This window comes from Phocoena sinus, chromosome 2 (assembly GCF_008692025.1).
Source record: "Phocoena sinus isolate mPhoSin1 chromosome 2, mPhoSin1.pri, whole genome shotgun sequence".
Taxonomy (NCBI): Eukaryota; Metazoa; Chordata; class Mammalia; order Artiodactyla; family Phocoenidae; genus Phocoena; species Phocoena sinus.
In genome coordinates this window covers 89,878,148-89,890,944 of record NC_045764.1, presented here as the reverse complement: position 1 = coordinate 89,890,944, position 12,797 = coordinate 89,878,148, and the positions used below count along the sequence as shown (strand labels likewise).

Below are 12,797 nucleotides of genomic sequence, written 5' to 3'. Positions count from 1 at the left end.
CGAGACTTATCAGAAAATGAAACTGAAAACCGGGAAGTCCCTCTTTCTAACCTGCCAGGGCCTCGCTCGCTAGGAGACCGGTGACGGCCCGGCGGGCACGGTTCTGATTGGCGGCCTGGGCCTGGCTTTAAGTGCGGCCGCGGGACCGGGCCGTCACTCCGCCACCCGCGCTTCTCCTGTAGCGATGGCTCGTTTCGTGACCTTGGTCCTACTCGGGCTTCTCTCGCTGTCTGGCCTGGACGCCGTCCAGCGTGAGTGTCCCCTCCTCCCTTTCCCTCTTCCACCAGCCCGTCCCTGTCCCGCTCGCAGGCACTGGGCACTAACTCCGTACCCCCCGGTTCCGCTCCCAAGGTTTGGTGGAGTAGCATGCGGCTTTTTCTCGGGCTGTGGAGTCGGTGGGGGGTGGTGCGTGGAGTGGGGAGGGGGTGCGACCCCAGGACACCGGCTTCTCCGGGATGGGGGGAGGGGACCTCTGGCACGCCCGCACCGGGTGGGTCGGGACAGAGAGACGGAGGTGGGGGAGGGGTTCTCTTCCGCTGGTTCGCGGGGCCTTTGGTTCCCCCCGCGCAGCGGGAGCTGAGGGCGGGCTGGGTGGAGACCACGCGTGGGCTTTGGGGGAGTCGCCGCCAGGGTGTATCAGTCCGCTGGGAGCCCGAGGGCCTCGAGCTTCCTCCAGGCGCCCGCCAGGTTCAGCTGCCTCTCTGCACTTTCCCCAAATCCGCGACGACCAAACCACGGCGAGGAAGTTGCACGCGACTCTTGTGGAATGTCCTGAGGTGTTTACATAGCGCTTCACGTCGTTCATTCTCTTGTTCCCGCTACCTGTCGCTCTTAATAATAATCATAGAGCTACCCGTTGGCGGCTTACTGACCTGCGCTATGTGCTGTATGTCATTTAACTGTGAAATGCGTCTACGATATAAACAGGATGGCTTTATCATCAGCTTGTCATAGATGAGGAAAAGGAGGCTAGAAGAGCTGAAATAACTTAATTACGCAGGGGATTTATGGCAGACAGTAGAGCCTGACCAGAGCATTTGGGGGGTCGTGAGCCCTTTGCCTGTAATCCGTGCGTTTTTCACAGCCTTCTGGGGTGAGATTCTCGGGAGCAGGCTGGGCGGACATGGGCCCCTGTTGCCTTTCTTCACAGAGGGCTCCTCCTTTGGCTCCTTGCCTGGTTCTTTCCAAGATGAACTGAGTATGTACTTTCAGTTTTGAGTAAGCGAAGGTTTATCGTTCAGAAAGGTTGTAAAACTAGGGATAAGAGCAATCAACGTGCTTACCCAAGCTGTCTGTCAGGGACACCATGGATACTGACTCAGTACCTCCTAAATACCCTGCAATACACCGGACCCTCAGATTTTTCTCTCTCACAAAAGGCTCTGTGAAGCGGGTTTTTGTGTGTGTGTGTGTGTGTGTGTGTGTGTGTGTGTGTGTGTGTGTGTGTGTTTGTTGTTGCTCATGAGAAAAAGGAAGTTAGTTTAAAATTTATTTAGAAAAGAAGCATAATGTGTGTCACTATTATTGATATCTGTGGTTGCATATAGCTGTAGAAAAATAGCAAGCCGACATTAAAAACTATCTGAATTTGAAAATTTCCTAAGTAATACATGCCTGCAAGATATACAAGGCCATTTCTGGAACGTATACAAGAAACATGTAATTGTGATTCCCTCTGGGGGATCTATTTTCTGCTCTTTCCCCTATGTGGGTTTGATTTCACTCTGGGTGTAGATAATTTTTCAATTAAACTACAGAAACTCAAATAACTCTCCCCAAAATCCTTAGCCAGTAAGTGGTTGAGGGCAGATTCAAACCCAGGCCTGTCTGATACACCTCCTCTTCTTAGAAGCCACTATTGTGATATTCTTCCAAAAAAAAAACCAAAAAACCCACAAACTGCCTAGCTCCCTCAAAGAGACAATTCCAGGTGGGATGAACCTGTCCTCTCACTACTGTAGCACCTACATGTTCTAATTATTAGAAGCTCAAATGCAAAGAGGTTTCTGAATTATCTTCACTTTGAACTATGAAAAAATATCAGGGCTTCATGGTATGTCCAGTCTAGCTCTTGGTGGGCCTAGGGACCTTTTCTTTGGTGATGGGACATTTCTAAACAGATACATCTGGTCAGAGTGGCCTGGTACTCCACCTTCTCTCTACCACTGGACGTGGAGGATGAGCTGAACTTTATAATCTTGTACCCTGAGTGTATTTGTATTTAAGTGGTTATATACATATATTTATATCAGTCTGTATATTCAGTAGCAGTAACACTTCACTTTGGAAGAAAAATATAGAAATAGAGTTTATAATATTTTCTTTACACATCCCCATGGAGGGTCTAGACATGCATCCCATTTTGGAAGCCACTGTTCTGTAGCATTATGCAATGTTCCCATCCTGGCAGATTATGGCAATCACTTGAGCATGCTGATTAAAAATACAAATTCCACTGTCACATGCATTACTACACCTGGTCCTAATGGAGAGTATGTTCTCTCCCATTTGCCATAGTCCTCACCCTTCCCTATTGTTCTTACCCAGCCCAACAACTTCATTTAAGGTATTTGCCAGCTCCTGTAGGTGTTTCAGTTTTGTTTCTTTGTTTCCTAGCTCATGAAACCAGATACAGATTCAGATAGAGATTTGTCATATAAACTCTGGACACGATGAGGAGGTTGTGTTTTGTAGAAATATACTTTGGGTTGACTCTGTTAGGAACCTGAGCAAGGAGGTAACAATAATTACACCTGCCACTTACAGAGCAATTGCTGTGTGCCAGGCACTGTACTAGGCACATATTGAGAAGTCTGATCGGTGTGGATCTAGGCAGGAAGCAAAAAAAAAAGGAGTAAACATAGGGGGGAAAAATTGACTGGGTTGAAACAGCGTACAATAACGGGATTTTTTTTTTTTTTTTTTTGCGGTATGTGGGCCTCTCACTGTTGTGGCCTCTCCCGTTGCGGAGCACAGGCTCCAGACGCGCAGGCTCAGCGGCCGTGGCTCACGGGCCTAGCCGCTCTACGGTATGTGGGATCTTCCCAGACCGGGGCACGAACCCATGTCCCCTGCTTCGGCAGGTGGACTCTCAACCACTGCGCCACCAGGAAGCCCAATAATTGGAATTTTTGATGTGGCTAATATGGAGGGAGTGTGAAGTGAGAAACGAAGCTTGATAAGTAGATTACGGCCAAATCATGTAGACTCTTGAGTGATAAGGAATTCTGTGGGTGCTGAGGAGCCAATGAAAAGTTCTTTAGATTCTCCACAGAAAGATTATTAAAGATACAGCACAATCTTCACTGACAGAAGAAGATGTTAAGAGAAATCTGCTAGAAAAAGCCTGAAAGGCACGTGTAGGGGAATTATGTGGGAAAGATACTAAGTCATGGTTTATCCCAGAAAATGGAGGCTGCCTTTTGGAAAAACGGAAGCTCATTTGGCATGAGGGGAAATGGAATTGGGAGAAATGGAGGATCAAATATAAACACTTGGGGTCTGATCTAGCTTTAGACCAAGGTAGCCCCAAGTGAAATACTCTGCAATTTCATCTGTCTTCCCCTGCTGCTCCTCAGGTCCTCCGAAGGTTCAGGTTTACTCACGACACCCCGCAGAGAATGGAAAACCAAATTACCTGAACTGCTATGTGTCTGGGTTCCATCCACCCCAGATTGAGATTGATTTGCTGAAGAATGGGGAGAAGATGGAAGTGGAGCAATCAGACCTGTCCTTCAGCAAGGACTGGTCTTTCTACCTTCTGGTCCACGCTGAGTTCACTCCCAACGCAGTGGATCAGTACAGCTGCCGCGTGAAACACGTTACTCTCAGAGAGCCCAAGATAGTTAAGTGGGGTAAGTTTTCAAGTTCGTTCCTTAGCTGCTGACAGTTGTATCTGAACATAGCCACAGCATAAAGCTGCCTTGATATAAGAACATCTGCATACTGGGATTATCAGGGAATGTTATTAAAGCTCTGATTAGTGGCACCTTCTGAGAGATCTCTGCACAGCGTGGTCACGGAGACAGTAGTTTCCCTGTAGTGAGAGCAGGGAGCAGTAGCAGCACTTCCACTGCTACAGGCACTCCCAACGATTCTTCCCTACTGGCTTCCTTGGGCCTTCCTGATAGCCTCAGGGATACTCAGGACAAAGGAGAGTCTCAGGCAGGCACCGGTCTTGTCTGTAAGTCCTGCTATGGTAGTGCCCTCCATTCCTAGACTACTCCAGTTCTCTGGCTGGCTTGGGATCTAAGGCTAGTAGGCAAGGTGGGGACCTGCTGGGTTTTTCTTAACAAGGCACTCACGGTGAGGGACAGTGGGCTCTTCTGCCAGCTTTATTTATAACAGTTTTAGACATTTGTTAGTGCATAGTATTTCAAAAGTGAAACTTAACTGTGTCTCTTTCTCCATTTTCTTTTCTGTAGATCGAGACCTGTAACCAGCATCATGGAGGTAAGTTTCTAATCTTAAGAAAATCTTTCTTTTATAAAGTTATTTATTTGTGGCTGCGTTGGGTGTTTGTTGCTGCGTGCGGGCTTTCTCTAGTTGCAGCGAGTGGGGGCTACTGTTTGTTGTGGTGGGCTGGCTTCTTATTGTGGTGGCTTCTCTTGTTGCGGAGCACGGGCCTAGGCGCGCCAGCTTCAGTAGTTGTGGCATGTAGGCTCAGTAGTTGTGGCTCGCGGGCTCTAGAGCACAGGCTCAGTAGTTGTGGTGCACAGGTTTAGTTGCTGTGCGGCATGTGGGATCTTCCTAGACCAGGGCTTAAACCTGTGTCCCCTGCATTGGCAGGCGGATTCTTAACTACTGCGCCACCAGGGAAGCCCCAGAAAATCTTTTTTTAATGTCACTATCCTGGGGACTGTTATAGACAGCTCTCATATGATAACCCTCACTGTCTGGAGGACATCATCAGGGTAGCAATTTAATAGGCAGAGAAGAACCCCATGGGGTCACATTCCCTTCTCCTGTGGGGTGGCATGAGGAAGGCATGTGACCCTGGGTGTGGCTCTGCCAGCATCACTGACCCTCTAAAGGGAGGACAGAAGAGCTACAGGTGTGCTGTGACAGGACAGAGGCTGTGGTTACCCACAGCACCTTCAAGGGTTTGCTCTTTCTTCTGCCATTTCTGCCTTGGGCATCTCTGTGCCTTCAAAAGTGAACCGTCCCTTCCTTTGCATGGCAGTTGCTTTGTTATTCAGCCAGAAGGGAAGAGTGACATGGTTCTGCAGATGCACCGTTCCTAAGTGTGTGGGCACTGTGGTTGCCTCTAGAAGCTCCCAGTCCAATAGAGGACAGAAATGGAAACAGATTGTTGTAACCTAATGTAAAGCTACTATAACAGACGTATCTTTTTTTTTTAACATCTTTATTGCAGTATAATTGCTTTACAATGTTGTGTTAGTTTCTGCTGTATAACAAAGTGAATCAGCTATACGTACACATATATCCGCATATCACCTCCCGCTTGCATCTCCCTCCTACTCTCCCTATCCCAGCCCTCTAGGTGGACACAAAGCACTGAGCTGATTTCCCTGTGCTATGCGGCTGCTTCCCACTAGCTATGTATTTTAAATTTGGTAGTGTATATATGTCCATGCTACTCTCTCACTTTGTAACAGATGTATTTTGCAAGTACCTCTAGCGGCATGAAACAGGGAGCAATTGGACTTCTCTGCATCTTCAGTTGGAGGCCAGAGGCAGATAATCCAGCTTTTCTGGGAAATCTTGGCACTGAAAACCTATTCAAATTTCCTGTTACACTGTAGGACAGGGAAGGTAATTTTCGAGAGCATGAGAGAGTTTGGGTGACCTGCCCAGAGTCACACAGTTACTAAATGGTAGAGCCAGGATCTGAACTATAGTACCAGCATTCTTTCCTCTAAGGTTGTGGGGGAACCAGTGGGATAAACTAGTAGGATATGCTCTTTTAATGGATCTGGAAAATTGCCTGCAGCTATTACTTTTACCAACAGTGATTTATATAGCACAGGTTAGGTAAATTTTGGTAGTGCTATCTGTAATCCAAATAAAATAAATGTATTTGCTAATACTCCTTTTTTTCTTTTTTTCAGGTTTGAAGATGCCTCATTTGGATTGGACTAATTCCAAATTCTGTTTTCTTGCTTTTTAATACTGATATGCTTTTATGCTTTATGGACATAAATCAGAAGTTATATTGATGTTACCACAAATATCATCTTCTTTATAATTCTACCTAGGGCGCTACATCTCCACGTTTGACCTGTCTTGGCATGTAGTTGTAGTTGGGGTGCTGGCAGCTTAGAGGTGGGGAGAAAAGAACTCTCATGTTCAGCATCAACATCTTGGTCAAATTTAAAGTCTTTATTGTCTTTTGCACACAAAACTAGGTAGTAAGATAACTATGCATATTTAGAGTAAACCTCCAATTTGTAATGTTTCTTAGAATTTTGGAAAATTTTTGGAAAGATAATTGTCAGAATTATTGGAAATTTGTTATAGCGGATGACATTTTGTCATATGAAATCATATTTACTTAACATCTTTAGTATGAGACATGGTTGTGCCTGTTTTTATGTTATTTCGTTTCACTAATTAAAATGCTGGTAAAACTTGATGTGTTTAGTACTTATATATCGCTCCTCTTCTAACCCCTTTGTTCAAACAGGGAAATGATCTTCAAATATCACTTGGAAAAGAGTGTGAACTCCTGATGTATAGGGTTTGGCTCACAGTGGAAGGGGCATCAGTGATCTGCATTTTACGAATGAGGAACAGCATCTGCAAGAAGTGAAATGACTTAGGGTGACACAGCTATCTGCTGGAAGACCTGGCTTCTGTCTTTTCACCAGAATTCTGTTCCCTGGGCTAAGAAATGAGGACTGTGCGGACTTTAAGAGGGAGCAAAAATATCTGGAGGATTTCTTATTTTAGCAAGCAATATACCTAAATGAAAAATACTAGATTAAAAATTTCAAGGCATAATTTATACTTGATGACCAGCTTTCTGCATTTAAAAAAATTTGACCATGAATTTGAGTGAGTTAGTGCTAGGTACTGAAAAGATGAATAAGACAGAACACTGCTCTCAAATTGCCTTAGTGGAGGGCTAGACATGCACTTGAACAATTAAAATATATCCTGATAAAGAGTATAACATAGTTATGCCCAAAAAACTAGGTGATAGGAAAATGTGTTCAGGGAACAAAAATCCTTAGGTAGATTGTACGGTAGCTCTGTTTTTATTTCTTAAGGAACTTCCATACTGTTTTCCATAGTGGCTGTACCAATTTACATTCCCACCAACAGTGCACCAACTGTGCTCCCTTTTCTCCAATATTTATCTATATTTCTGCCTAACTAACTTCCAATATGCAAAAACAAAAACTTTAGGTAAGTGTTAAGGAAGGCATTTGCTTGTGCTGAGACTTACTGGGTAGTGGTTCTTCCAATTGGTAAATGGAGCCTGAGGTAAGGAGGTAAAATTATAAGACGTATGGAGCTATGACAGGTGTGGATAATTCCAACCAGTGGAGCAAGGGTACCTGGGTGAAGACTTGTAGGAACTCAGCTGAGCAGATTGAGGGGTGCCTTATTTAGACTGGTAACTCTCCACCCTCGATGCACATTAGAATCACCTGTGGAACTTAATAAAAAATACCAGCTCTAAAAAATAAAGTCTATTAAAAAAAAACAAAAACGCCAGCTTTCCAGGCACCAATCCAGAGCAACTAAATCACATGGAGCCCAGATATCAGTATTATTATTAGTTTTTTTTTCTTTTAATTAAGACCTTATGTTTTTAGAGCGGTTTTAGGTTCACAGCAGAATTGAGGGGAAGGTGCAGGTATTTCACATCTACCCCCTGCTCCCACACATGCATAGCCTCCCCCATTATCAACATCCCCCACCAGAGTGGTATATTTGTTACAACTGATGAACCTACACTGACACATCATAATCAACAAGGTCCATAATTTAAGGTTGCTCTTGGTGTTTTGTTCTATATACTATGTATAATGACATGTATCCATCATTATACTGCCCTAAAATTCCTATGTGCTCGGCCTATTAATTTCTCCCACCCCTGGCAATCACTGATCTTTTTACTGTCTCCATAGTTTTCCTTATCCAGAATCATACAGTATGTAGCTTTATCATGCTGACTTTTTTAATTTAAAAAATTTTTTATTTTTTTAAAATTTATTTATTTATTGGCTGCATTGGGTCTTCGTTGCTGTGTGCAGGCCTTCTCTAGCTGTGGCGGGGGGGCACTACTCTTCATTGAGGTGCGTGGGCTTCTCATTGCGATGGCTTCTCTTGTGGAGCACGGGCTCTAGGCACACGGGCTTCAGTAGTTGTGGCACATGGGCTTCGTTGCTCCACGGTATGTGGGATCTTCCCAGACCATGGCTCAAACCTGTGTCCCTTGCATTGGCAGGTGGATTCCTAACCACTGCACCTCCAGGGAAGTCCCTCATATTGACTTTCACGTAGTTATATGCATTTAAAGTTCCTCCATGTCTTTTCATGACTTTATAACTCATCTTTTAGCTTTGAATAATATTCCATTGTCTGGATGTACCACAGTCTATTTATCCATTCACCTACTGAAGTACATCTTGGTTTATTCCAAATTTTGTCAATTATGGATAAAGCTGCTATAAATGGCACGTGCAGATTTTTGTGGACATAAGTTTTCACAGTATTGTTTGTTTAAGGTTTTGAATAGTTCTTATCTGCAGCCAAGGTTGAGACCTATTGGGTTAAATCATAAAGGACTTTTTGTTCCATGTCACTCAACAGAACAATTTTGTGAAAAGCTGCTTTGCTGGCTAATGGTTCAGTGTAATGCCCCTTTGGAGCATGGCTTAGTCCCCCATTTCAGAAGAAGAGGTTGATCAAAGAGGAGAGATATTGGAGCTTAATTAAGCTTATTAAATATAACTGTGCAATGCAAATTAAAAAGTCTCAATTTCAGTAATAAAGAATTAGATCTTATATACTGACATGGAAGAAGAACCGTGCTATATTGCTGAAACAAAAAGCAGTTTCTAGAAAATCTATATTGGAAGCCATTATATACAAGCACATGCATTTTATATTTGTATCACACACCATAGCAGGTCTGATAGGCAATGCCCTGAATAGTTGTTACCCAAGGCATGGATGAGGGGTAAATAAAGAAGAGAAAGCTGACTAGTGTGTTGGAAAATCAATTTGCTAAAATCCATTTTCCTTGGTGTCGGTGTTTTTCTGAAACCATATGTATTGGGGGGAAGGAGGAGGGATTTTGGGGTGGGATGAGAGTGGAGGAGTAGAGGGGAAATGGCAGGGTCAGACCCTGAGCAGTGGTGTTTCCCTCCTGCTCACCATGGCCAACAATAGAGCCTGTGTCTTGCTCTTCTAAACACTGGGGGATGTGGCAGCTGAGCCAACCACCACCTACCATGGCCTGGTCAGATGGAAGGAGGGTGGAACCCACAATACTCCACCATTCTCCCAGGCAGAGGGCTGGTCTCACCCCAGGCTGTGCTGATGAAAGGGCCCAAAGAAGCTGTCTCTCAGTTTGGGGCAAATTGATTATTTGAAGAATTATTTGGCTAACTGATATATAACATTTTTCTTTTAGGAAATTGATTTTATAATTGTTCTAAAATTGTCTCCCTCATCAAATAGTGAAAATAAGGAAAAAAATATCATAAACTCCTGTAATCTCTTATAACAGGATTACCACCTTTTGGACTCCACTGGATTCTCTCAATGTGTACCCATCACTCTCCATTTTATGTTATGGCTATTTTTAAAATTTAACCTTTGGTAAATAGTTCTCCTTGAATGTCCTTATAATTCCCCATTTAGAAAAATTTAGAAAGATCCAAGAAACTAGAGAAAGACAGCATATGATTGGATGCAGGTTCTAGAACTGCAGAGACAGCCTGAGGGGACCCCCTACCTTAACTGACCAAAGCAAGCAATAGTGAGAAAAAGCTTTAGGGTGGGACCCATGGCTTAAGGCAATTCACCAAGGTAAAGGGAGAAAAAACACACCTGGAAGAGAGAGTCTAAAGAAATTCAGAAATGTGAATTCGAATGCATCAATTTTAACCTGGAACTGCTCTGCTAATCCAAAGACCTACAAGGAAACATCAAGAGATGAGACTGTGACTGTAACTTAGTGGTTTGTGTATTCCTCAAGAATGGTGCTCAGATCTTGGCAACTGTGGTGCTCATCCTGCTCATCCCCCATTTCAGAGCATCAGCGTTTGCCATCTCAGGCACTCCAAGCTGAGGTGCTACCTCTGACCCCATTTTTATATAGATTTAAAACAAACTACATTAAACTTTAACTTTTTTTCTCAACCTCTCTAAGCACATACACCAACAAGAAAAGGTCCAAAAATGTATCCAACTACCTCTTAACAATGTTTACCTGGGGGTAGGGGCTAAGATTTCAGGAGAAGATGGAGGGAGACTTTTAAAATATAATTCTACATACTTCTATATGATCTGAATTTTTACATCTTTTATTATTTGAGTGTATGCTCATTATTTTTAAAAATAGAAAGTTTGTATAGGCAGAAAAAAAACTTGTTAATCCCACCACCCAGAGATGATCACTTATCAGTGTTCATTTTGGTGTGGTTAGCTTTTTAGGAGATTTTAATTTTTGTTCTATCATTTAAAAAATGGTCATTATTATTATGTTTATTTAAAAATTGTTTGAAATAATAATTTTTATATCTCACTTTTTTTTCACTGTCCCAAATGAAAACATGGCATAAAAGGAAACAATACAGAGAACTGGCAAATGTTCTTTTCTAGTTTTTGTCAACAACTACTCTCCCAATATGTTTGGGCTTGTTGCTTTTTACTTATATTTCTTATGTTGTAAACTCTTGAGGTAAAACTCAAAGCCTTTCTTTAATAAAAATGAGTATTTTGTCTGCGATGTAGCCATCAAGATTTTAGGGCCAAAAATTAGCCTTATCTTTCCTTGAATTCTAGGCTTTTACAAAAAAAAATTGAAGACTAAAATTTGGGTCCCAGTTATATTAAGAAATAAAGTATCTGTGAGTACCTTAACTGGAAACTTTATGCATTAAAAACTATTCTGGGGCTTCCCTGGTGGCGCAGTGGTTGAGCGTCCGCCTGCTGATGCAGGGGACACGGGTTAGTGCCCCGGTCCGGGAAGATCCCACATGCTGCGGAGCTGCTGGGCCCGTGAGCCATGGCCGCTGAGCCTGCGCGTCCGGAGCCTGTGCTCTGCAATGGGAGAGGCCACAACAGTGAGAGGCCCGTGTACCGCAAAAAAAAAAAACCCCACTATTCTGATACTTTAGAGAGCATAAGAAGGGCTAACAGAAAAAAAAACAACTAGTAAATACAATTAAAAACCACAGTTTGATCATGTATCAAGTACTTATTATGCACTAAATTCAACACAACTTCTCTCATTAATTGGATACAGTTATTCATCTTCTTCGGTCCTCCACAACATAGATGATTAAAAAGTCTACAAAACTAAGGAGATATTTATAACTCTATAGCACAGAGGCCCAACTAAAGACCGCAGTGATGTGCAGCCTTCCCCTCCCCCATGGCCCACTTCCTCTTTTTACTGTTTTCACTTAGAAAAAACAGAGAGGACTCTTGATGCCACACAATGCCATACTGTTATTCGAAGTGGGTTTTTTGGTATGCTAAGCGATCTACAACTTTGCATACCATTTTCATCATCTGAAGAGTCAGTAAATGTCTTAGGTTGAGTTCTTGTAGAAGCAGGCCCTGAGCCACTGGATGTATGTGATTTAGTATTAAGAAAGGGCTTCCATGCAGAGAGTTCCATACAGGATAAACCCAAGGAGAAACATGCCAAGACACATAGTAATCAAACTGGCAAAAATTAAAGACAAAGAAAAATTACTCAAAGCAACAAGGGAAAAATGACAAATAACATACAAGGGAACTCCAATAAGGTTAACAGCTGATTTCTCAGCAGAAACTCTACAAGCCAGAAGGGAGTGGCATGATATACTTAAAGTGATGAAAGAGAAGAAGCTACAAGCAAGATTGCTCTACCCGGCAAGGATCTCATTCAGATTCGATGGAGAAATCAAAAGCTTTACAGACAAGCAAAAGCTAAGAGAATTCAGCACCACCAAACCAACTCTACAACAAATGCTAAAGGAACTTATCTAAGTGGGAAACACAAAAGAAGAAAAGGACCTACAAAAACCAACCTAAAACAATTAAGAAAATGGTCATAGGAACATACATATCGAAAATTACCTTAAACGTAAATGGATTAAACGCTCCAACCAAAAGACACAGACTGGCTGAATGGATACAAAAACAAGACCCATATATATGCTGTCTACAAGAGACCCACTTCAGACCTAGGGACACATACAGACTGAAAGTGAGGGGATGGAAAAAGATATTCCATGCAGATGGAAACCAAAAGAAAGCTGGAGTAGCAATTCTCATATCAGACAAAATAGACTTTAAAATAAAGACTATTAGAAGAGACGAAGAAGGACACTACATAATGATCAAGGGATCGATCCAAGAAGATAAAACAATTGTAAATATTTATGCACCCAACATAGGAGCACCTCAATACATAAGGAAAATACTAACAGCCATAAAAGGGGAAAACGACAGTAACACAATCATAGTAGCGGACTTTAACACCCCACTTTCACAAATGGACAGATCATCCAAAATGAAAACAAATAAGGAAACACAAGCTTTAAATGATACATTAAACAAGATGGGCTTAATTGATATTTATATGACATTCCATCCAAAAACAA

General features: G+C 42.7%; 1 protein-coding gene across 1 annotated transcript; it reads left to right on the top strand.

Annotated features, from left to right (window-relative positions):
* The first annotated feature begins 13 nt into the window (after positions 1-13).
* On the top strand, positions 14-6,595 carry B2M (beta-2-microglobulin). The gene is made up of 4 exons (XM_032622403.1): positions 14-251; positions 3,579-3,854; positions 4,425-4,452; positions 6,072-6,595. The coding sequence occupies exons 1-3, from the start codon at positions 185-187 to the stop codon at positions 4,436-4,438; spliced, it is 357 nt and encodes a 118-aa protein (XP_032478294.1). The 5' UTR covers positions 14-184; the 3' UTR covers positions 4,439-4,452; positions 6,072-6,595.
* Positions 6,596-12,797: the final 6,202 nt, after the last annotated feature.

Excerpts from the sequence above, each read along its gene's own strand:
- B2M (XM_032622403.1), top strand. The coding sequence starts at position 185 with ATGGCTCGTTTCGTGACCTTGGTCCTACTCGGGCTTCTCTCGCTGTCT. Across the intron at positions 252-3,578 it reads TGGCCTGGACGCCGTCCAGC|GTCCTCCGAAGGTTCAGGTT; the intron begins GTGAGTGTCCCC and ends GCTGCTCCTCAG.